The sequence below is a fragment of the Ptychodera flava genome, chromosome 19 (assembly GCF_041260155.1).
Source record: "Ptychodera flava strain L36383 chromosome 19, AS_Pfla_20210202, whole genome shotgun sequence".
Lineage (NCBI taxonomy): Eukaryota > Metazoa > Hemichordata > Enteropneusta > Ptychoderidae > Ptychodera > Ptychodera flava.
The window spans coordinates 17,929,616-17,954,585 of record NC_091946.1 but is presented as its reverse complement, the minus strand read 5'-3'; the positions used below and the strand labels follow the sequence as shown (position 1 = coordinate 17,954,585).

Below are 24,970 nucleotides of genomic sequence, written 5' to 3'. Positions count from 1 at the left end.
CTGGTAATTATCACTTAAATACTCTTTACAGTGTAATTCTATATTCAACATTTTTTAAACTGTAATTCTGTGATGCCCATTACATTTTACATATATCCATCATCAAATTTATAAATCCAATCCAACATCTGAAGGCCTCCGAAAACATAGATAATATAAACATAAGTTTCCTTACTTAAGGTAGTATGCAAAACGACAGTCAACGACGTAAACTTTTGCTCAGGCCTGAACTTAGGGTTAAACAAAGCTTTCAATCATTTTCTTATTGAAACAAGAATGAAAATCAGGCCTCGAGTATATCAGTACTAGAGAAACAAATTACACGAACCTAACATCTACGCAGATTTGAAATTAAAAATTGCTGTCATCCCTCTTGTATCTCTATGGGGAAAATAACGTTTCTGATTTTAAAAGAATTATAATGATGAGGACTTTTCTCACTCCAAAAGCTTTACAAGTAGTAGACCACAAGCGTATTGTAAAATTTTGATTATTTGAATAATTGTCTTCAAGGCAAATTCTATGTCAACTCCATGGTGAGACACTTTCTAGGAAATGCAGTACCTGGTTTTTTACTATCTTGCGGGCAGATAGGGAAATTCAGATATATATAATGATTAATATGGTTTTGTTCAGTTGCATGTATAATTTCATGGCAAATTGCTGGCAATTATCAGTAGTTGTCCTGTGTAAATGTGTCAACAATTCTGTGTAGATTAAAGAAACAAATAATATTCATTTATGTTATTTATACTGGGCTTTTGTACAATACCTACTCATTAAATTTAACAAGAGATATTTGAGCCACAGGCGTTATATGGACCAGGTAGTTTGTAAAAGTGTAGTTTATGCCGTGAGTTTATGCTATGTTCCGACGTACTGATACGTCGGAACTACACTTTGACAAACTACACGTTTACAAACTACCCGGTCCACATAACGCCAGTTAAAAACATAAACAAAAGTGAATAGTCAGTTCTATAAATGACCACCTTGTTTTGGACCAACAGGAAATATCTGTGAACCGAATCCTTGCCAGAACGGAGGAAGTTGCTTTAATGCGTTTTTCAATTATGTGTGCCTTTGTGCTAATGGTTTCACTGGTTCCGTATGTGAAGAAGAAGGTAATAAAATATTCACTTAAAATAATATATCTGCTAAGGAATCTTGACCTATAATTAACATAATTGATATCTCTTAACTGCCGTCATAATTTGGTAAAAGATCTTCCATCATATATGGATTCAATTTTCTCACCCATTTCATTTCTTTTCTGTGTACAGAAGAAAGTGTCGACTTCTGCAGCCAAAATCCGTGCCAAAATGGAGGGCGATGTAACAGCGTGCTTGAAGTGTGTTATTGTCCCACTGGTTACATAGGTGCTCACTGTGAGGAGAATGTACACGGTATGCATCTCTGTCTTTTTTCTCAGTGTACAAAATTAACCATAACCAATTGCATCTTATTGCTCTCAGATTAAACATGTCACATATTAGTATGTGCATTTGCACAGTACATCAATTGGCTATGAAGCTTGTATAACTTAATAAATCATAAAAAATGAGCGTTTATCAATGGTAGATATCCATGTATCACACATTGTGTATATAAAACTTTAACATATTGTAATGATTTAACTTAAGGGGACATCTTAAATAGATGGCTTCTGTACTTAATGGAGGTTGTGTCTTTATAGCTCACTGAATAAACAAATCATTTTCAATTTATATTATTTTCACTTCATGGCATAAAAGTGATGTACGTACCAATTTTGTATGCAGAATTTGCCAACCACATTTTAGGGGTGCCCGCCAAGATGTATATACTCATACATTTATGGTACATATGTAGGAACAAGTTTGTCTTTTTCATTAAGAACGGTAAATGTGTGAAAAGATGTAGCTGAGGATAAATTTCCGGCAGCTGTACACACCACACACTGAATTTTCTGGTATCCAGTAGTTTATTGAATTCACTTCATATTTTTTCCAGATGCATGTACTGATTATGTGTGTTACAATGGCGGTACTTGCTCAATACAAAACAACACTCCGTATTGCATTTGTCCTGATCAGTATACTGGGACTTACTGCAAATCACGTATCTCTGGTAAGTAAAGATAAACTTCCCTATTTTCCACCAGTCCTAGGACCATACAGTGACCTGTTTATTTTCACTGGTCCCAAGGTAAAATCCACTGGTCCACATAAAATTTGCATAGCAATACAACAAAGATTCGTCTTTCCGTTAACCCTATGAGTGCTGTAATTTTTCTCACCCGTATTTTAATGCAACATTTTACCAATTTTTATGAATTTTTCTGTATTTTTGTGATAATGTTCGACCAAAGGGACAATACTTTTCGTCGGCTACAAATTGTTTGCAAACGTTTGGGAAAAAGCTGCAAAGAAATTGTCCTGATCTGAAAAAATTGTCCGCATTACATTTTATAAAGGCGACGAAAAATGACTTTGTCACTGAAAGGGTTAAACTTGTGTTATTTCCATTTATTATTATCTGATTTGCTTGGAATTTGCAATTGTCAATTTTTGTAATACAGACATATTGCAAATACATTTACCTGGCAGATTTCTGAAGTTTTTGTTAGGTATAGTTTCATCTGTCCCACTGTACTGGTCCATGGACTTTTGAGCCTGGGTAATTTTATACTAGTCCTTGATGAAGAATCACTGGTCCTGGATCTCGGACTGGTGTTATTTTCAGGCCCTGTATTCTCATATTATATCGGCCACCAAACGCAATAGAAATTTGCCATAACTTTGACGGTTTTCGAAATGCTAACTACACAATGTCTTTTGACGATGGCTGATCTGTGTATTCACTATGATCGGTTTGAAGGATTCTACTTGATGGTTGCCAGGATTTGTTTCAGACTCTTTTAAAGTGGCCAGCTTCATAAGCACCCTAATCACCCTGTCCTTCATTTCACTCTGCAGCTTGGCATTGTATGGTAGTATATGCACCTAGAAAGTGAAAGACATAACTTTTGCTTGAACTTTCCTCAATTAAACTATCAACAAATTCCTGTCTTAACTCTGTGGGAAAATTTTCATGCAACTTAGTGAAAAGTTATGAGCCCCAACAATTAAGCCACAAACCAGAAAAGAATTGTAAAAAATTGAGTCTGAATATCTGTCCCTTAGGCACATTCCACCTTAAACTACTCTGAAAAACAATGATCAGATTGGTCATATTTTTCCAATAGATTTGTGCGAGAACTACAACTGCAATGAAGGTTGGTGTTACACATCGGCAAGCATCGGAGGGATGGTTGCCAGGTGTCGCTGTCCTGAAGGCACCTCTGGTTGGCATTGTGAAGTAACTCGTATGTATTCATGATAACTTGAATCATAGAGAGTAGATCAAATTCTTTCTAACAAAGGCATCTTTGAGGTTTTGTGGCAGTTACATATTATCACATTCCAAGAGAAGTCAAGACCACTGGGGAGTCTAATGTTGTCTGAGCCTACAACGATTATAAGCTGCAGAACAGATTCACAGAAAAGAGAATTCTGCTGTTCAAAATGGAAATATTAATCTAATCCAATTTTGTTCAAATAATTTATGTTTGCAAAATTATAAAGGGTTTAAGTACCTTCTCTGTAATTGCTTTCATGATATTATTTAATTTTTAGTTTATGATTCCCCACTATCAATACCTATAAATTACTTAAAATTAATTAGTCTGTCTGTCCATCCTTAGACCGATTGTGTTCCATTCGTACCTTAAGAATAATTAGTCAGAATGTCATGCAATTAGATACACAGCGTCATCATGGGAAGATCTAGATCTGCATTTGCATATTTAATGAATTTCTGTAATTAGGCTGTATGTCAATACTGAATGCACCAATTGTGACCTGATTCGTGCTCTATATTGACTATAACTTAAGTCTACTTATTTTGTAAGTTTTTTGGCAATGACGTTCTCATTATTTGCTCATTTGCATATTGAATGAATTTCTATTTCAGGCTATCAATCAATACTGAGTACAACAATTTTGATCGTGCCTGTGCTATATATTTATCATACTTTGCTTTACTTATGGTGTACGTTTTATGAGCATGACATTCTAATTACTAGCTCATTTGCATATTTAAAAAAATAGCTGTAATTGGGCTATAATCATGTGTTCTTTACACCACTTTGTCAGACTGACAAGCCCTCATTTTCATATGATTTAACATAGTTTTCATTTGAATTTCATGACCGTTATTCCCGGCACTGAGTGCGTTGTGAATTTGCCGCATCTGAGGGTAATCATTTTGAAACAGTGATTTTGAATGCTTGACTCAGTCAATCCACATGATCTTTGCTACACAATAGGTTTCTATTCTTGACGGTAAAGCATTTTTCAGGCAATTTCACATTGAAATCAGTGATATTTTTGATGTGTGTTTTTAGTGCTCTGCAATCTGACCGGAACTTTAATTTTGACACCTACCGTAACGCAAGTCTAATGTTTAAAATTTGGATGAATGTGTGCCTGAGGTTATAAGCAATATTTCTGCCAAGTTTTGTTGATTACTAACCGACTCTAGAATATTTGGCGATTTTTTTGAAAAATACCTACTTTTCGAGCTTGGTGATAAAAATTCAGCATACACAGTGGGCGACGTCATATTTGACATTATAATAGCATTTAGCAGAGGTCATGACCCTCCTGGCACGGTCGCTAGTCTGGTCAGACGACCTGTGCGGCGTCTCAGTTAGTAGGGAAATCGGATCGTTAATTTTGACACCTACTGTAGCGCAAGTATTTAAAAATTTAGAAAGTACCCGTTTCAATAGAGCTTATATGAAACTACCTCTCTTTTAATTCTGGGTTCTGCTATCTTTCTGGCTTCGCAGTAATTTGCTCAGAAGCGGGCGAGTGGATTTGTGTCACAGCGAGGTCTCAGTTTGACATCATTTTACAAAATAAGTAACCAAAGATTTTGTAATAAAATCACGGCATAGTTCAATATGTAATTTACCTATGTAGTAATTGTCATTTATTTTTGAGCGCATCTTGTACGTTATTTTTTCAACAGAAAAAGTACTCCGAATGGCCCGGCTTACAGTGAATTGAAGCCTTAATGGACGTGGCTCAGTTGATAGTGTCTATGCAAATGAGGGCTTGGCTGTTTGTGATTGTGATATGCTTTTAAATCGTTGAAGCAGATTATTCAATTAAATGATATATATATATATATATATATATATATATATATATATATATATATATATATATATATATATATATATATATATATATGTAGCTCAAGGGTGTCTTTACAGTAATTATAGTGTAAATTGCATCATTTGCTGAGTGAAGTTGCAGGCACCTTGATCACCTTTAACTCACGATGCTATGATTAGACAAGTGTAATTTTTTTTTCAGATTCCTGTAGGTCAAACCCTTGTCAAAACGGAGGAACTTGTTTGCCTATCACCGATGACTTCGTTCGCTGCCACTGCCTATCAGGGTATTCTGGACAACATTGTGAGACTCAAGGTAAGTTCTTTTTTTTCATTTCCGATTTTTACTTTGAATTTGTTAAATGAACAGATAACATCATGATTATACTATTGTCATTCACCGATGTTATTTTTAGCTCATATTTGGTATGTATATAAATATCTAAAAGAGCTTATATGATGAGTCAGTGGTGTGTGTGTGTGTGTGTGTGTCTGTCTGTCTGTCTGTCTGTATGTATGTATGTATGTATGTATGTATGTATGTATGTATGTATGAATGTATGTATGTATGTATGTATGTATGTATGTATGTATGTATGTATGTATGCATGCATGCATGCATGCATGTATGTATGTATGTATGTGCGGATGTATATCCGTCTGACGCAAAAGCTCCCAAACCACCACACCCATCATCTTAGTATTTGGTGTAGAGGTAGACCAAGGGGTTGAGAATTGACGTTGTTCAAATGAACATGTCAATGTCAAATGAGGTAAGAAATAGGGAAAATCCTGCAAATGTGCAGGAGTGATGGCAGTAACTGAAACAGCGTACACATCTGAGTCTGCTTCTATGATCTTTAACCTAATTGTATGCAGTCTACCTATTATGTGAAGGAGTGGTGGCAGTAACTGAAACAGATTATGAGTCATTTCCTGTCATTGTTCATGAACTGTACCTGCTCAAACTAAGGGGGACTGCGTTTAAACATTCCTCTTTTATGCATGTTGCTAAAATTGACCTCCAGTACCTGAAGTCTCATTCTTGTTTTTCTGGTTTAAATATTTCTTGAATGGGCCAATCCAAACCAAATATGAACACACTGTCCTTGACGGTATTTTTTATATATTTATTTACTTTTTGAATGTATCCGATGTTGAATGGTTTTTATTGGTATAGTTATCTCTTTGTTTTTTGATTAATGGTATAATGCTGTTGTGAAATTCCATAAAGCTAACTTTATTGGGAAAGGTCTTCCATAAATTTCTGGTTAGTATATCTTTCATACCACAATCTAACTGATGCACAAATATAATTCATGCATTGCAAGTCTTTGGTAAACAGTCATCGGAACTGTGCCTGTGCGAGTTTCTTGTTTAAAAACAATGTATTTCATGCATATCTTGATGCACCTCATCATCAGCTGCAACATTTAAATTATACGATACAGATTGTGACATTTTAAAGACAATTGTTGTAAATTTTGGTCAAAAAATCTTTAAAAATCTTCTTCAAAACTACAGGTGAGATAGCTTTGATATTTCGTACATAGGTTCCTAGGGAGGATCTATTTCAGATTTGTCCAAATTGTGCAGAATATGCAAATTTGTATTTTTAAGGCAATTGTTATCATTTTTGGTCAATAAATTTATTTCATCAAAATTACTTGTCTGACAGTTTGATATTTACTATACAGGGTTATAGGGATAAACAAAATGTGATGTTTTAAAATTATGATGAAATCTACAATTGAGTAATTTAGGGAAATTTTTATCAATTTTGGTCAAAAATTATATTTCTCAAAACCTACTCATCTGATAGCAGTGAAATTTGGTATACAGGTTCTTTACAGACGAACTTAATGCGATATACTGAAATTATGATGAAATCTGCAATTTTGTATGTTTAGTGGCAATATTTGCCTTTTTGATAAAAACTGTCCTTCTCAAAAACTAATCATCTGATAGCTTTGCATTTCAGTATACAGGTTCCTACAGATGAACTAAATGTGACATATTGAAATTATGATGAAATATGCAATTTTTTATTTTTGGGGCAATTCTTGTCATTTTTGGGTCAAAAATGTGTTTCTCAAAAACTGCACGTTTGTTAGCTTTGATATTTGGTATACAGGTTCTAAGGGGTTATTTTAATATGATTGAAATTATGATGAAACCTGCAGTTTGTGTTTTTTTAGGGGCAATTTTTGCCATTATCGGTCAGAAAATTTGATTCTCAAAAAATACTTATTCATAGCTTTGGTCGACATGTTCTTAGGGATGATCTCGATGTGTATATTTTTGCAGCTTTTTTTGCCATTTTTTGTCTGGCCTCTGAAATGAGCTATCAACGATTTTCACTTTCTTTATTAACACGTGTCGAAAATATTTATTCTCTTACATAACACAGTGGAGCTATATTGGCCTCTGGGTCGCTTGTTTTAGTAGGTAAAATGCAAAAAAGATACAGCAATGGGGCTCTCCTGATAGGTGCTGATTATAATTGTACATTCATCACCAATATACTAGTACCAATACGTATAGAAATTCACAGATTTTGTCTTCATTTTTGCAGCTTGTGCTTAGATGCTTTATCATGTGATCTTAAAATAGTTTTAATCAGATCGTTGGTGGTAACAAAGCACTGAATGCCTGTAAGACTGATTTCTAAAAGTCTAGTCAAAATTTTCGAAAAAATAATTTATTTTTACATATTACTGGCGGAATGTCATTATGCATTAGTTCCTTTAAGAGAGATTTCCTAAAGTCTTGTCAAAATGTTCAGGAAAAAATGTTTATTTTTACACATTTATGATGGAACTCTGATGCCATAATGAATACGGGGGATTGTAAGCATCAAGTCACTTTGTCATTCTATAGTTGAATAGAAGAAAAGTTATTCTATCTACAGTGTATGATTATATTATGGGTCCATGCCAAACTGATGTTGTCTCTCATACCAATTCTTAGGGGTTATTACATGAAGGTTTGGTCTATATCGCGTTATATACTAAATATAAGTCCACGTTTTGATGAGTTATGTAGCCCCTTTACTATACATGCATGCTTTGGTTATGACTCTTTTCCTAGGGACATTCCAAAATTAGCAACAAAATCCACAAAAGGCGGCCTTGCGTGCTCCTCGCTGTACTCATATAAAGTTGGTCGCTAAGAGTGATGGCAACTGTATCACTTGTTGATATTACTCCACTGTTGGGACATTCCACTTTGCAGGAGGAATTGTGGTACACTTTCAGAGCCAAAAATTTAAGTATTAATAAAGATGTCAACACACGTTTTCACAATTTGAAGGACGTTTATGTCTGAGTTCAGTATGACAGTTTATGTAAAACATAAGGCAGAGTGAAAAGGTCATTAATGTCTGGTCTCAAAATATGGGGTAATTCTTAAAAATGACTGAAATAATGCGTACATCAATGTGGTTTCTGAATAGATGATAAAAATCCGAAATCAACATGTACTCCCTAGATTAGTACAGTTGCATTCTGTAAATTTTGGCGGCGTAAACAGCCAGTTGAAAACTTAATTTGCTATAGCAAGGCTTGTTACCAGCTGGACACTATAGTTCTGCCTATGGACACTGCTGCAGCCAATGAACCTTTGTGTATGGGACCATGAATGCAGAAAGATGTCATTCACTATACTTACAGATTTTCAGTGCAAATGTTGGTTTGTTTTTGCTATAAAAACTGTGCTTGCACTTTAGTGCGATGCCCAAAAACTGAAAGCAAACTACAAAATTTTGACCATAATTATAAATGATGTTTTGGAGTGTCAGTTGTTTTTTGTGTATGAACATACCAATTTGTATACCTAGCAGTAAGTATAGTTCCACTTACATTAAAATTATGACTAATATTTTAACATGTTAAAATACTGGTTCGTATCACACTCTCTAAACAATAGGAGAATGGCAATTCAGGCATAGCATGTATGATAAAATACAGTAATTTCTTATTCAGAACATACAGATGTAAAATCATGTAAAACTTGAGTTGAAATTCATTGTGCTTGAAAGGGACAAGGCTGTAACTTTCGATGATATATGCAACATTTTTTGTTGTTGAACACATTATATTATACGATTTCTTCATCTTCTCCCTAAAGTATGTTGAGACACAAATATTTATATAAGCAATAATGTACCTCTTCCTGGCCCAGAATGGATGAAAGCAAACTTTGCACGACAAATAATGTACAAGATGAAAACGGGTGCATTATTGATTGTGATGTTTGCTTGAGGCCTTCATTGGCCAGGAGGGGCACAGTAAGGGACACTACCCACAATTCCCCTTGATTTGTGTGCCCAGGCATGATTTGCTAAAGGCTTCTTCAATTTTATCAGTTTCTGAACAATTTGAAACTAGAATTTAATTTAAGGATTATTGGTTAAAACTATGTTCCAAAATCATTGATTTTGTTTAAAATTCAGGAGTAAATTGAATAAGAATTCGATGTTTGGAGGTGCTAAAATTGCACACTTGTCAAGATAAAGTTATCAGCAACTGGGGTTGTCTCCTCCTACCACCTGTCGGACATGTTAATTTCCTTTGTTACAAACATTCAAAAAAATCAATACCTTTTCTTTTGCCAACACAGATGCAACTTATTCCCTTTGTTTCCTTGAAAATATTGCATATGGCTGTCAACAATCTATGTTGACAAAATCATAAAATTTCTATCTCCTCTGCGGAAAAGGGGTTGATCTTCTCATTATTCACAGTGATAAAATAGAGAATTATGATTATCAAAACTATGCTGCCAGAATTTTGAAATATGGACCGAGCTGTTCTGTGTACAGAAGAAATTTGCTTCAGTTCAGTAAGTGATCTCCGTGTGTACGGATCATGGAGAATTGTGGGTAGCCTCATTTACTGTGAAGGGTACATTTGCGATTATATATATATATTACAGTTAAATTGGCAATGCCCGTATAATTTGTAGATGTGGAAAACACCTGGGGCCACAATGTCAGATAATCGGAAACATTAGCAGTTATTGTAATAATATGGGATGATTCAATGTCTCAAAAGTCACTTTTATTGGCAAAGCTACAATATAATAGCCTTTAAAAAATATATAACGAATTATGTTCAATATTATATTGTTATCGTTAACAAGTGAATTCTATTATAGAATTGAACTAAGCTTTCAATAAGATAACATTTGGCAAACTTAGCACAAGAAAGTGTACTCTCTACAGAAAAATTTACATAAAGGAAAATAGACAAAAAGTTACAGAATTTGAAGCTATTGTCATGTCAGCAGCTAATGCACATGGTTTAACCCCTTGACAACCTACGGCGCCGGATATATCCGGCGCCATATTGAATTACCATATACCTTGAGTGCCGGAAATATCCGGCACAGTTAAATAGACGTATTTGCTTCGTTTTTGTCGCTAAAAATCCCATAATTTTAACGTCGGCACGTAGCGCGACTAAGATTGATGTATTCAGATCTGGCCTGAATGTGATTGCGCCCCAGTACGTCCGAGTATGGCCAAAATCCGGAAGCAAATGTCGTGACCCATGACCTCGACCCTGAAAGGTCAGGTTGATCACAAAAGCTTCGCGTTGATTGTTTACAGTTTTCAGAAGTACGGACGATCGTGAAGATCGCAAAGCTACAATATAATAGCCTTTAAAAAATATATAACGAATTATGTTCAATATTATATTGTTATCGTTAACAAGTGAATTCTATTATAGAATTGAACTAAGCTTTCAATAAGATAACATTTGGCAAACTTAGCACAAGAAAGTGTACTCTCTACAGAAAAATTTACATAAAGGAAAATAGACAAAAAGTTACAGAATTTGAAGCTATTGTCATGTCAGCAGCTAATGCACATGGTTTAAGATAGTATGCGCCTTGAAAGTGAAATACTTAAACTTTTGCTCAAACTTTCCTAAATGAAACTTTCGACCATCCTCTTACCAAATCAACAATAAAAATCCAGGGTCATCGTGCACAGTTTGGAACTAAGTGAAAGAAATTACTCAACATTAAGGAATTTGAAATTCAAAATGGCGCCATCCCTGTGTTAACTCTATAGGGAAAAAATAAATTTTGGATTAACAAAAAACTAAGCCAGTGAAAGTTTTTTTTTCTCCAAGAGCTTTACAATAAGTGCCCACAAGTGGTATACCACAAAAGAATAGAATTTGAGAGTCCGACTATCTGTTCCTGACGCTCATTCTACGTTAAATGTGTCTGATCTACAATTCACTGTGAGTAATATACAATTTAGCATCTCAAATCAGTATTTGTAGATTTAAATCTAACTCGTAAACCTTGCGTTTTTCTTGGCAATATTTTCATGAATTGAAATTTCAATTTTTTTCTCTTCAAACATGTGCTTAGATGTAGGTTAACCTTTGACCCACAACTTTCTCTTTGTTGATTTTCCTTTTCATAAAAATGTACAAATTTTGGAAATGGCTGACATTACTTGATGAGAAGAAACAAAACCACAGATGATAGTTTTGCTGTTTGTGGAGATCTGGCGACACAAATTTCATTTTTATCATGACCGTATCACTGCCATAATCATTTTTTCTTGTATCTTACTTCCAGTATATGATGACTCCTGCAGCAGTAATCCATGTCTTAATGAAGGTACTTGTGTGTGGGGATATTGCCACTGCCAACGTCAATACACAGGGCCAACCTGTGCAACATGTAAGATTTCTTGTTTTGTTACTTGCATACTATACATCATTACATCACTTCATATGGTTTTACTTCTGTACAATACGTCAATACACGCGGCTGACCTGTGCATTGTGTAAGTATATTTTCACCCCCATACAAAATTAAGCCCTTAATTAAGCTTGTAACTGTATGAAGATGCTTGTAAGTGATATATAAATTAACCGGGAAGAGTAAATTTATCCGTTCACTATTTTCTGAACGACAAACCAGAATCAAAAAGTTATATATATATAGTCTAGTGGCCCTGCAGTTTGTTGTTTGGTCAAGCATGTACATTCTTTATCATACAAGTGCATTATGATTTGTTTATGAGATACACAGGTGGTATTGGAAATTACATGCTAGAGAAAACAATTTTAGTGATAATTATGACAGAGTAAAATATTTTTGTCAAAAAAAAAATAGTAAAAAATGTTCCGGTTTTCTTCCGGTTTGATTTTCAGATGCTTTGTTCTTATTCAGGTCCTGATAGAAAGAAATAATTTTTGTAATGGTTTTCTTAGAAAAACTATTATTTTGTATTCATCTTATTATTATCACAATTTTATCAGGAGGGGCTTTATCATCACAGCTATATTACAAGGGGTTAGGGGTGTCATGAAAGTACAATTCTTAGACTCAACCGACAGAAGCCGATGATATGCATGGAATTCTAGGTTGAGTTAAACCTGTATAAAAACACTTCTAACCTGTATTATATTCCCGAATTTACTTACCTGGCTGTCTTGATCAACATCAGGTTTAATTGAAGAATAATAACATTATGAGGTGCCTTTCTGATGACCTTTTAACACAGGCACCCATAGGCTGGGTAGTCTGCTAGATCGATCAATTTCCTGCTCGATTTATCGATCGAGTACTCGATCTGCCCGCCACTGCAACCTAAAACAAGGCCTCAAAACAAGGCCGAATTCTTCAAACGATACGAGAAATTGGTTCATCAGCATGATTTTCGAGAAGATGGTTAAATTTGTGATCAAACAAGGTATATGGGAGAGTAGTTCTAAATGTTTTGTGTAAACGCACAGCCAGTTGAAAACCCGAATCGTGTGTTTTTTGAGTAATTCTGTTTCACACCTTTTGAGTATTTAGGTTACAGATTTGTTCCAATTTGTGAAATTATAAGATTTACCCATTTTCTTGAACAGCAAATGGAATTATATGATGGAAAACATTTCCAACGAGGATTGTCAGACCCTTTTTTCTGAAGTAAGATTGATTCATATTTAGCCTCGGTATACTCCACACCCAAGGTATTTTATAGAATCAAGGCCATAGTGAGTTGCTGCACATGATACTGAGAATAATTTGTTTCATTTTTTATAGATGTTAATATAGCTTGTCAACAATACCCGTGCAGTAATGGTGGCACATGCATCCCTCATGATGATGACGAAGATGGCTACACATGTAACTGTCCAGATTGGTATACCGGAGATCACTGTGAGAACGGTAAATTGTCCAAGCCATTTTCATATCACAACATTTTGCTATCCACAGTAAACAGATGATATATGTTAATATCACTTTTTAGCATCGGGTCAATTGAAGTAGGCTAATTCATCGGTGAGGTGACGTAAGTTTTCCCTCACTAATGAATCAACAGTGATGAATGCTTTGCAAGAATTAACATAGAAATATTGCAGCTCTTCAATTACATGTAGATGGCTAGGACATTTTAAAGTTACTTGAAATTGCTCAAAGTTCATTCAAATACCTAAGTTTAAAGTAGACCAACTCTGATTGGTACAAGCTGGGTGACAGTTTTGTGGCACTCTCTGTAAATGATATTTTAAGAATGTGGCATTAGGCGCAAAGCAAATTCTTGAAATTTCTCTTCCCAAAGAACAAAAAGAGGAAGGTCTTCACACAACTAAGTTAGGATGAACACTAATTTGCTCTGCAAATGTGTTAGATAGCGCACTGAAATATGTATCGCACTGACATATGTATCTACAGTGTTTAAGAGCTTGCCATTGCTAATTTGTTCTTGCATGTGAGAACGAGTGTATACTATTTATACAAGATGAAAAGCCTATTTTGAAGGAATGGCAAGCTGTGATTTATTTACTCTTGTCAGCCATTTTGTACCAATCAGAAGTGGTCTACTTTAAACTTAGGTATTTAAATCATTGCAGAACAATTACACTTTAAGCGCTGTAATTTTTTTCCCGCCAAAATTTTATGCAACATTTTACCATTTTTATGAATTTGTCTGTAATTTTGTGATAATTTGGAACCAAATGGCCGTCACATTTCATTGTCTACAGTTTTTTCTCAAATGTTTGGAAAAAATCTGAGAAAAACTGCCTGGGGTTTACATGTAAGAGGGACAAAAATAGACTTTGGCGCTTAAAGGGTTAACATTGCAAGAACACAATTTCAGTACTCTTTTGCAGTGAAATGAAATTGCAATAAATTTAGTTTTTTTCCCTGTTTCCTTATTTTTTTCATCATTTTATCTTTAGAAATCAAGGTGTGCGAGAGTAATCCATGTCAGAACGGGGGATTTTGCCATGACCTTGAAAACAGAAGATATATGTGTACCTGTGCAACTGGTTGGCAGGGAGTTAACTGCACAGAACTAGCAAGTAAGACATCCAGTATACTATTGCTCATGTTATCTGCTAGACTCGACACGAGCTTGTGCGAACAAAATTAACAAGTCAACCTGGTTCCCCTGTATCATGCAACATTAAGGATGTTCACATGCTGTTGTGGACTTCTTGAAAATAACCCGTATGTGCACTATTTGTGAACCTTTTATATAATATATCCTTTTCTACCATACTATCAATATTAAATGCAGTATGTGACATTAACAAACCACAATGTGATACATCAGCAGTTTCAGTGTATCGTGTACCTGGACACTCCTTGCCATGAGAGTTTGCCTTGAGAGCTACCGCGTCACCAACGCTATTTTTGTTCACAGGTTCTAAGGAGGGATCATGTCCGACTTCCATCACCTATGACATGTGTAACAATGTTTGTCAAAATGATCTTGATTGTTCTGGTCTGAAGAAATGCTGCGCGAGTGCCGGTGGATGTAATACCCCTCAGTGCACCGAACCAGATCTTTCAGGTAAGCCAAGAACCTCTGACAATAGCATATTTTATGAGATCATTCACACATCATAATTTAACCAACAAACACTTTTGATTTGCCTGAGTATGTTTTTTAATTACAAATGTGAGAAACTTCAGCATGAAAACTTGACACTCTAAGAAAGGGCAATGTATTAAAGCAATATTACGGGGACGGTGCAAACAGCTGTCTGAGCCTGTATGCTTTGTAAGGATTAAGCATGTATGGCAATTACAGCACAATTTTTTGAAAATATTATTCATAAAATGAGTTTCATAGTTTTAATTTTCTCAAAAATTTTAATCACAAATTCAAATCATCAAATCTTTAATATTAGCCTTGCCAACATACTGCATTGTTCAATATGTAATGTTATTTTGTACAAGTGAGTTTTAGTTCAGACTAAATTTCTGCTAAATTAACAATAAATGTCGGACGTGTAGGCTGTGTCAGTAAGTGATAAATATTTGGCATTTTGACATTAATTTTTCAAGTAGAACAAGAAACCCTAATATAAAAGGACAAGAATAATGGAAAATAAAAATATTAACCCTTTGAGCGCCAGAGTCAATTTTATAAAATGTACCTTAGTCGAATATTTTCAGATATTTGCCAAAATTTTGATAACAATCTGTAGCAAATGAAATGTGATGTCCGCTTGCTCCAAAATTATCAAAGGAATTACATAACAATTCATAAAAATTGTAAAACTGTTGCACTTAAATTTTGATGGGACAAATTGCAGCACTCAGAGGTTTAATAATAAGGGGAGCTTTTATTCTCAATGAGGGATCCAATTCTAAAGTAAACTAAAAGGATGAACCTGATTGCTTAACAATGTCTTATTAATATCTAAAAACATTGTTTCACTAGGTCACAACCATTGGTTTTTTCCCATCCAAAGTGTTAGTCTTTCAAAATTTAAGGAAAGTTTTTTAAATTGCCTCGAAATGAACTAAGCATGCTGGACACATTTGAATGCCTGTCCTATGAGGGTGCTCCCACCCTCACTCATCCTTCAGCGATGAAGCTGTGTAGGAATTCGGGAGTAAAGGAGATTCAAAGTATAATTTTTAGGTCTGATAAGACTTGGTGTTAAAGGATGGGCTTTGAACTCATTTTGATGGTTAAACTACTCTATTGACATTATGTATTCTTACCGTGTCATTCAAACCATTCTTTGTTCATTTTTGTTTTCTTTGCAGTTACGTAGACATGATGCTTCATTTTATTGGTAGACATATCTACCATCAAAGTAATTAGTTGTGAATAAATTTTACTTCCCCTTTTAAAAAAGAAAGAACAGACGAAGCAAGTGTTAGATAGTGGCCTCCCTTGATGAACTTTTAATAGTATCCGTTGAAGAGGAAGCAAATATAGGAGCGCCCTCGAATGACATACCTTCCAGTTTACATGCTAAAATTGATGTATTTTATAACTTTTTATATATCTTTGTATCTTGAAGGATCTTCTCTATGTCAGAGAGCAAGAGCAGAAGCCCAGGCGGTGTTGTCAGATCCCTATATGTATGGCATTCCATATAGTAGGGATATGTACATACCCCAGTGTGATGCCAATGGACGGTTTGAGGATATTCAGTGCCATCAATATGGAAATAAGCAGCAATGTTGGTGTGTCAACCAGCAGGGCATTAAGATACCGGAAACAGAGACTGATTCTGGGAAGCATCCATATTGCCCTAGTGAGTAGCAATTAATGCTTGACTTAATAGAGTTTGATTTATATGCCCTTGCTGGTGTAGGGTTGAATTTTTGGTGTTTGATACGTTGGAATCACAGCAAATATAGGCAGCAAATGTGAAACATCTTGCGATCGATACGGCCAAAACGGAGTCAGCGTGGACTCTCTCTCGTGCCGCGCAACAAAATAAACGTAGCCACTGAGCGTTTATTACAGACAAAACATAAAGACAATGTAGCAAATATCATGAAATCTTGTTTGTTGAAAAGGCGTGCTGGCGTTACCAGGACTGTTTTGAACGTGTTGATTTCATCATGGATGTTAGATAAACTTATCCATGTCTAGAACAAAATTAAAACTAATGAAAAAAGTTAAATTTCAATATTTCAACGATTTTATCCAAACCAGAAACGAAGGCTTTCCGTTTTGGGGGAAAAATTGACCCTAAGCATGGACAGGGTCTACGGAAACACTAAAATAAAACAAGAACATGCAAGAAAATGTCAACAAGTTCGTAAGCCTGGCAATACCAGTCGTGTTCCTTGCCATTCAAGGTGTTTGTGGATACGATGGTGGAGGTTCTTTGGGAATGGGTGGGAACCATTCATCGGTACGGATACTAGTCGCTGATGTGTTTAGCGGGAGAAAGGTGGAGGAGTCGGTCACAGTCACAGTCGCTGACGGTGTGCTCGCTGTTGTCGGAATTTCACCTGGACGTTGATAATAGACGTACGGTGATGAAGGTGGCATCGCATAATACGGATAGGGTGTGTAGTACTGGCAATACGAAGGCAGCAATCTAAATTGAGCTGCGTGCTGCGGAGTTTGCTCGGTTGACGCTATCCAACTTTCGCTGAAGCTACCACCACCTCATCGATCGGGCGTTTATGTAGATTCGGGCGCAGGAAACGTGATACCGCGCCGATCAAGTTCTTTCTGTACAGGATTTACCGTATTTTTTGTTTTATTCTCGAACCCATCGTATTGTTTCACCATCGACTCAATAATTGAATGCCATCTCATACTCTCTCTTTTTTGACGAATCAGGATTTTGTTATCCGGGAGTTTGTATTACAATAGCCTGTACGGACATGCTGTGTTGAAATACAGCGGTACGCTAAACAACCAAATGTAACGCTGAATCTACTTGTCAGCGCCCATGCGGGGATTTGTCATGCAAACGTAGTGGATGGGGCGTCCGACACTGATTCGTTTCTAGGCAGCAAATTCGGTAATGGACGATTGTACTCCTTCGCTCATGGTTGTCGACGTCGTCATTGTTGACAATTGCCCAACGCATAACAATCGTGGAGGTGAACTTTTGGCACAATTCTTAGATCACATGGGAATACAGTACATTTTCACGCAAACTTACTCGCCTGACTTCAACGCAGCTGAATATGTTTTCGAACACTTAAAGACTATGTAAAAGACCGATATTCAAGCATTTGTTTGAGGACAATAAACAATATGCTGTCCTTCGCGCAGTAATGGAAATTACGCCTGGTGATTGCCTCGGCTTTTATCGCAAAGTAGGCTATTCGACCATGTAGTTTTTCCTGGGAAATAGGTCCTTTTCCTGAGAACGAACCAGGTAACCCTAGAAAGACGGTTGTGGTTTTTCTGTCATTTCATTTTACAGTCTGCAGTATATACATGTATATCTCGCTGGAATGATGAATGTTTTCAGTGTGTTTCCAATTAATCCGTCTGTAGAGAAATTCTGCACACGTAATTATTTGTTACAAAAAGGATACAAATTGAATCTTTTGTTTGATTTGTGCGATTGTTTGATGGCGTTAAGCTTGGGTGTTCTGTCTGAAAAAACGTCAGTGAATGCGTTTACTTTGTTGCGCAGCACAACAGAGAGTCCAAGCTGATTCCGTCTTGGCTATAATTTGCGTGCAACCCAGTTAGACTCCACATACACACATCACAAATGCAATTTCAATAGCGATTATTGTGAAAGTTCAATCGATTTCCCTTTCACCTTATTTCAGTTTGTATCAGCCTGAGAAAATCCTACCGTTTTGGCTGAATGGAAAATCCTTACTTTGTTCCGACTCTTATGAAATATCTACTGAAATTCCATAAGGACATCTAAAAAAGAGAAAACACAAAATCCAAGAGAAAAACAAAGAAATGATATTAAAATAAACAATACTTTCGATTATAAAGATCAGTTTGTTAATTGCTATTGAAGTGTTGTTTAGTTTCAATATTGTTTTCCATCGAAAACACTCTCAAGAACATGTTTTTTGAGAAAAACAATAACTGACTGAGCATGGAGGTATCAGCTACCTCCATGCTGTGACTAACAAAGCAACTGCAGGGTCATTGTCTCAGAGTTATTTTACCTCTGTGGTGTCTTGTAATATTTCACTCTTATACTCAAAAGTTCATTTCATTAATTCATTTATTCATTGTTTATTATTGCTTTATTTTGGACTAAGTAAGTACCTGTCCATGTACATTACAGAATAGAAAAAGTACATAAATATACTGATCACATGGACAAATCTTGTATTGATCATGGAAATACATTTGATACATCTTGACTCAGAGTTAGAAAACTCACGTTATCTATCATTTCCTCAAGTCTGATGTGAAGTACAAGGTATCATGAAGCTTTCGTATAATATGATGTTGTCACTTGTTGATATCTGTTTCTTTTAACTTTTTCAGATCTAAGCGACAACTGTCCTGATATAGAATGTGAAAAAGCATGCACTTTTGGCTTTGCCGTAGATGGTAATGGATGCTCACAATGTGAATGCTACCATCCATGCAAGGTATAGAATATCTGGCGATTGCTTGTTGTACTGACAATACTGACATATCGTATTAAGGCTTGTTCACGTCTTTAGAGTGAAAAACCTAAACTTTTTCTCAAGCTGTCCTCAATGAAACTTTCAACCATTCTCGAAATTAAGAATTCGGGGTCAACAAAAAAGTTTAGTACTAGAGAAACACAGTACCTTTAATAACTGAAATTAAAAATGGCCGCTATTCCTGTGTTAACTCTATGGAGAAAAATTTTTGATTTTTGAAACACTATGATGATTGAAATAGTTCCTAATCCACGAAGAGCTTTCAAATGAGTCCAAACAAGTGGTAGATCAGAAAAGATTTGAAAAAATTTTAGACTCCCAATATCTGCCCCTGAGGCTCATTCTAGACAGTAATTACTAAGTTGGTACTCAATAGTGTTCAATGTTGCTAAGACTGCTAGTACCAGACTCAAAATTGATGTCATCGTACAGACTTTTGTAAAGCTATAGAGCTAGCATACTCATTTTCCGAATTTCGAAAGAATTGTGTAAGAAATCTTAAAAGAATCTTACAAGAGTAATTAGATTCTTACTCTTTTACTCTTTACTCTATTAAATTCTTGTAAGATTCTTATAATATACTTATAGTATCTTATAAGAAGAAATCGTATGGGCGTGGTATTCTTGCCTAATCTTGTAATCTTAATTTCATTTTCTTCAAAATGTCTCCAAACAAAAGGAATGATTTTAACTGTGCAGATCAGTATTACATTAATTTTGCTCTCTCTGTATCAGAACTATACTTGCCAGTCTGATAGTGTTTGCCTCAATATCAGAGTTGAATGCAGACAGCAGCCGAATACTTTATGCCAGGGAATCCCAGAATGCATTGGTAAGAAACCAGCAATATATACATAATAGCACCTTTACGTGCCATATATGAAAGACCCAGCAACATTTGACGATTTTGTTTTAACAATTGTATTCTAAGTGCATCAATTTCGCTCTGGTCTACTGGCTTTTCTGGCGTACATTGTAATTCAAGCAAATATCCCCTCAGTGCAATGTGCTGCGGATGTCTATTGCAGATGTTTGTTTTGACAATAAACTAAAAAAATACTGATAAACCAGAATTTGTTTTTCTGCACTGTGAAAAATGACTTTATCATAATTCCAAATAACCCTTTTGCCTATAATTTTGAATACAAGCAGTATCAGATATAGTTGCAATTATTCTGAAAAATACTACGTTTGAGGAAAGGGTTAGTCGGGTCTCTGTAAATGCAACAGCCTTTCAATGGTCAGGTTTTAGCCTTACTGCCTGGTTTTCTGTCATGAAGCTGAACAAACCTGTACAACCACATTGTCACATTAAAGTTAATCACCTTTCAATACCTTCTGTCAATAAAAATGTCACTAGCTGAGAAATAAATGATTAGTGGTGAATTGATGTTTGTGTTAGTAAAAATGCAGAATGCTCCTGTTTCTTTCTATCTTTACTCAGAACACAGATTTTTTTCTGAGAATGACGGTATTGTCTTTCATTTCAGACAAGTGTTTTCTTTGGATGTTTGAATGGAGAGGCATTGGCGATTATGACGATGACGACGATGAAGAGGAATGTTATCGAGATGAAGACCCATGGGCTGGACATTTGCAATTATGGTATTTTAATTCCATAATATTGGAGTGTTATCCTGACTATGTTTGTCAACACAAGACAAATGACATGTTTCATACCTTACAAGCATGTCAGGACAGCTGCTTGAATAAGTTCATTAAGAACATCAACTCTCCGCTAGGGTATCCAGTTGTTCTCGACTGCTCTGTACCGACTCTGTATAATGAAACAGCGACTGTAGCATGGTATAAGGACGGAAGCATGATAATGCCTCCTTCACCTTATGCCTATCCGTATGGTGATGTCCAATGGCAGAGAGATCACTACACGCTGGTCAATGGGACAAACCTAAAGATAGACCATGTGGTGGCCAATGACCAGGGCAGCTATATGTGCAGAAGTCATGGCCAAGTAACAGTCACAATAAAATACAACTTGACAGTTTATGGTATGTTTTAAAGGTATACAGTCACCTGTAATGTAAATATGCCCATATATGGTCAAAGGGGCGTTCCTTGGTGTTCAAAATGCCCATGTGAGGGCGCTTTTTTAAAAAGCAGTCACCCACTTAAACTCTGTGATTGGTTAGATTTTCCCTTTCCATGGTAACTGGCACAAGACCACTAAGAAAAATAGTGCAGACCTTGAAGTTTTGATATTTGCATGGATGCTTGTTTAGTTTGAACTTTAACGTCAAGAATTTTTGTAAAGATATTTTTCTGCCTGAATCAAAACGCAGACTGTTGTGAAAAATGGCTGAAGCATTCGGTGGTAATATGAGTAGTTCTAGGGCCAAATAAAAATCATAACAATAAGTCTGAATTTTGTCAAAAACACCACTGAGGGCGCTATTTTCATCGCTATCTCAAAATTTCCGTGGACTTGTCCACACGAAAAGTTCATCAGTAGTCAAGCTGACATTGACCTAACACCTGTTAAGAGGATTCGTGCCGCTGAATATTTTAAAATAGGAAAATCGAGCTCAACGCTACTGTGGTGGCCTATGGGAAATTAATTAGTGGTCTTGTGCCAAATGGCAACATTGGAACAGGTGACAGTATACCTTTAAGTCACCGCTGACACCTAATCTGTGATATTTTTTCAAGTGGATTTGCTTTCAACACCACTGTAATTTTTAGAAGCATATGATATAATTACGTATTGTTGATTTATTGACATTTGAACTGATATACTGTTTGTACTGATTTTGGATTTAGAGAGTCTGATTGAGATAAACAGTTGTTAATAAAGGATTTAATACTAGTACTAGGTATTGTAATCCACTAAATGGGGCCGATTATGGAAGTTATATGAGTGTATAAAATATAAATGGGTGCCGCACAAAATATTGCTATCTTTAAATGAACAGTAAGATGTTTAATCTAGTGCTCGTCTATCATAAATCGTTATTATTGTAGCACAGTTGAAGGCAACAGAATTAAATTGATATGATGAAACGAATGTGTGCAAAATTTCACAGAGTTGCAGCTAATGGGCCTCATACAAAGTTACCCTTAATTACTATAATTTTGACATAAAAAACAACCCCTTTCTGTTTTAGTAAGCAGATTTTGAATAGATAATGCTCATATTAAATTATAGAAAAAGTTTCCTAAGCATGAATTTCAAAGAAAAATATCGAAAGCATACATGTACAGTAATGGTGTCTTGTGTATGAAAGTATAACATGGTGAATAGTTTTAAGATTCCAGTGTTTTTTAAGTCCTAATTTGTGCCTATAAATATTTTATTTATCGCAGATGCCAACTGTTCCAGTGAGATCTATTCATGTGCTGTAGACCCATGCTACTCTGCAACATGCAGAGGCTATCCCAACGCCCGGTGTGTTCCCAACTACTGTGGCGGCTGTGGTGCAAGTTTCATTGATGTACAAGGAAACCCTGTCACATGCAGAGGTAGGCACAATAATGTATGTATAGTTGTAAATGACAAATTTAGTTTCCCAAAGAAACGCTCCGGAACTCCTGGTTGCAGTGGAGCTCTTTGGATCTTTCTTTGTCAGAAATAGGGCATCCTTTTTGTGAATATTTAATTTTGTACAATCTTTATATAAGCACACATCAAAAGTTGATAGATTGTTCCTATATCCAGATAAGATTAGGGATGAACAATCTTTTATTAGTTTACTGTACGAATGTAATTGCCAAGTTTATTGAGTCAAGTTCATTCTTGGCCCCATTACGTGCTGAAAGGCACACTAGAGGGCCAACATCACTATGCCAGTCTGTCGGATTAGACCATTATTTATGGAACTCATGACTCCAAAAGTACTAGGCAAAATAAAATGATTTTAGGTATTTTGAATGTTTTGCTAAAATTCTAGAACTGGTTGTAATCTGGTCTTTCATGTAATTGCATAATAAATGTCATATATAACCTGTAATAATGGAATAAACTCCTTGATACTTGGTGGATATATTGTATTTGTGAATCTGAGAAAAGAAAGAAAAATGCATAATGATGGAAAATCAGTGTAGTTGTGCCAATTTCTTTCAAAGTTGGTACAAGGACAATGACCTATGCCATACATATCACGTGGATTTATTTCACGATACGATTCCATATGGCTGTGTGGCGGTCATTTTGTTACGGTTTTTCCATGTCTGGAGTCATAACTTAGACATGTTTCAACCCATTTTATTCAAAGTTGATACAAGAAGATTGACTTTGTGCACATTAATTTGTTTCATGATATGACCCAATATGGCCACCAATAATTTGCAACTGCATGACATTTGCATGACAGAAAAGTACTGTTCACTTTGTAAACTGTGACATTAGCTCACGAAATATTTTGCAAACCTCATCAAAGATACACATATTTTTCACAGTGTCACCCCTTACTAACTTGCCGTGTTAATATTTGATTTGTTGATGCACCACAGGCTTGACATGTAAACTTGTTCAAGCAAACATGTTTGTATCAAAAAATGCACATGAGTTATAAAAGACCAATTCTGTCAAAATGCTACAAATCAAACCTCAAGCCAGATTGCCTTGATATTTGGTACATTGGTGTCTTGCACAAAGTTTTACGCAAATTTATTGGGAAGCAAATGCATAACTACTATTTGCTCAGCTCCTCTGTCAGCGACGCTTATCTAAAAGGTACGATATTATGTTTTAACAGCAAGTTACCGGATCCTTCATGTACTGTGGTTATAATTTAGTCACAGACCCAATTAATGAAGAGGACTCTGTGCTGTCCGAGGACTTGTAATTAAAGTACACATTAACAAGTGGGGACTGTGTCATCTCTAATGATTTGTATTTATTTAATTTCAGCAAGGACTGTGATTATTATAGTTACAATTATTGATTAGGTCTATTGATTCTAAAATTTGTAACAATCATCGTCATTAACTTTTGTCATTCTGTGAACATGCTTAAAGGGAGGAGGAAAGAAAGCAACAATTGCCAATAGAAGTCCTTAGAAATCATTGCAATCAAACTTTAAAATTCCAAGTTTTATTACTCCCTCTGAAGAGTGAATCTGTTTTGTTTGCTTTTGCAGAAGATGGCGACATCTGTGCCGCTGGTAATCCGTTGCTGGATACAAACACAGGGCAAGCTGTCAATTGTGACCGAAGTTCATCTTGCCCAGGTGGTTACATATGTACAAAGTCGAGGAACCAGTCTGAAGAGGCAGTGTGTTGTCCCAATCCAAGTAAGATTCTGCAACAGCATTTTTGAGGATAGAAACTGGTTGCAAAAACCAAAGCATCCTTGTTTGTTTTGATAAGAGGATGTCAAGGTTGCATAGATCAGAAAATTCTGATCATTATCACCAATATCTTCTTGTACATTGTAACACCAACAAATTTCTT

General features: G+C 35.6%; 1 protein-coding gene across 1 annotated transcript in view; it reads left to right on the top strand.

Moving 5' to 3' along the window:
- Window positions 1–24,970, top strand: part of LOC139118771 (fibropellin-1-like) — a 53,970-nt gene that overhangs the window by 16,550 nt on the left and 12,450 nt on the right. Inside the window, exons 3-17 of the mRNA XM_070682222.1 lie at window positions 1,011–1,124; window positions 1,284–1,406; window positions 1,993–2,109; window positions 3,227–3,346; window positions 5,406–5,519; window positions 11,804–11,908; window positions 13,268–13,393; window positions 14,410–14,532; window positions 14,877–15,026; window positions 16,495–16,731; window positions 19,416–19,522; window positions 20,297–20,393; window positions 21,052–21,570; window positions 22,883–23,038; window positions 24,658–24,810. Coding sequence (XP_070538323.1) covers window positions 1,011–1,124; window positions 1,284–1,406; window positions 1,993–2,109; window positions 3,227–3,346; window positions 5,406–5,519; window positions 11,804–11,908; window positions 13,268–13,393; window positions 14,410–14,532; window positions 14,877–15,026; window positions 16,495–16,731; window positions 19,416–19,522; window positions 20,297–20,393; window positions 21,052–21,570; window positions 22,883–23,038; window positions 24,658–24,810 — 2,361 coding nt within the window. The remainder of the gene's footprint in view (window positions 1–1,010; window positions 1,125–1,283; window positions 1,407–1,992; window positions 2,110–3,226; window positions 3,347–5,405; window positions 5,520–11,803; window positions 11,909–13,267; window positions 13,394–14,409; window positions 14,533–14,876; window positions 15,027–16,494; window positions 16,732–19,415; window positions 19,523–20,296; window positions 20,394–21,051; window positions 21,571–22,882; window positions 23,039–24,657; window positions 24,811–24,970) is intronic.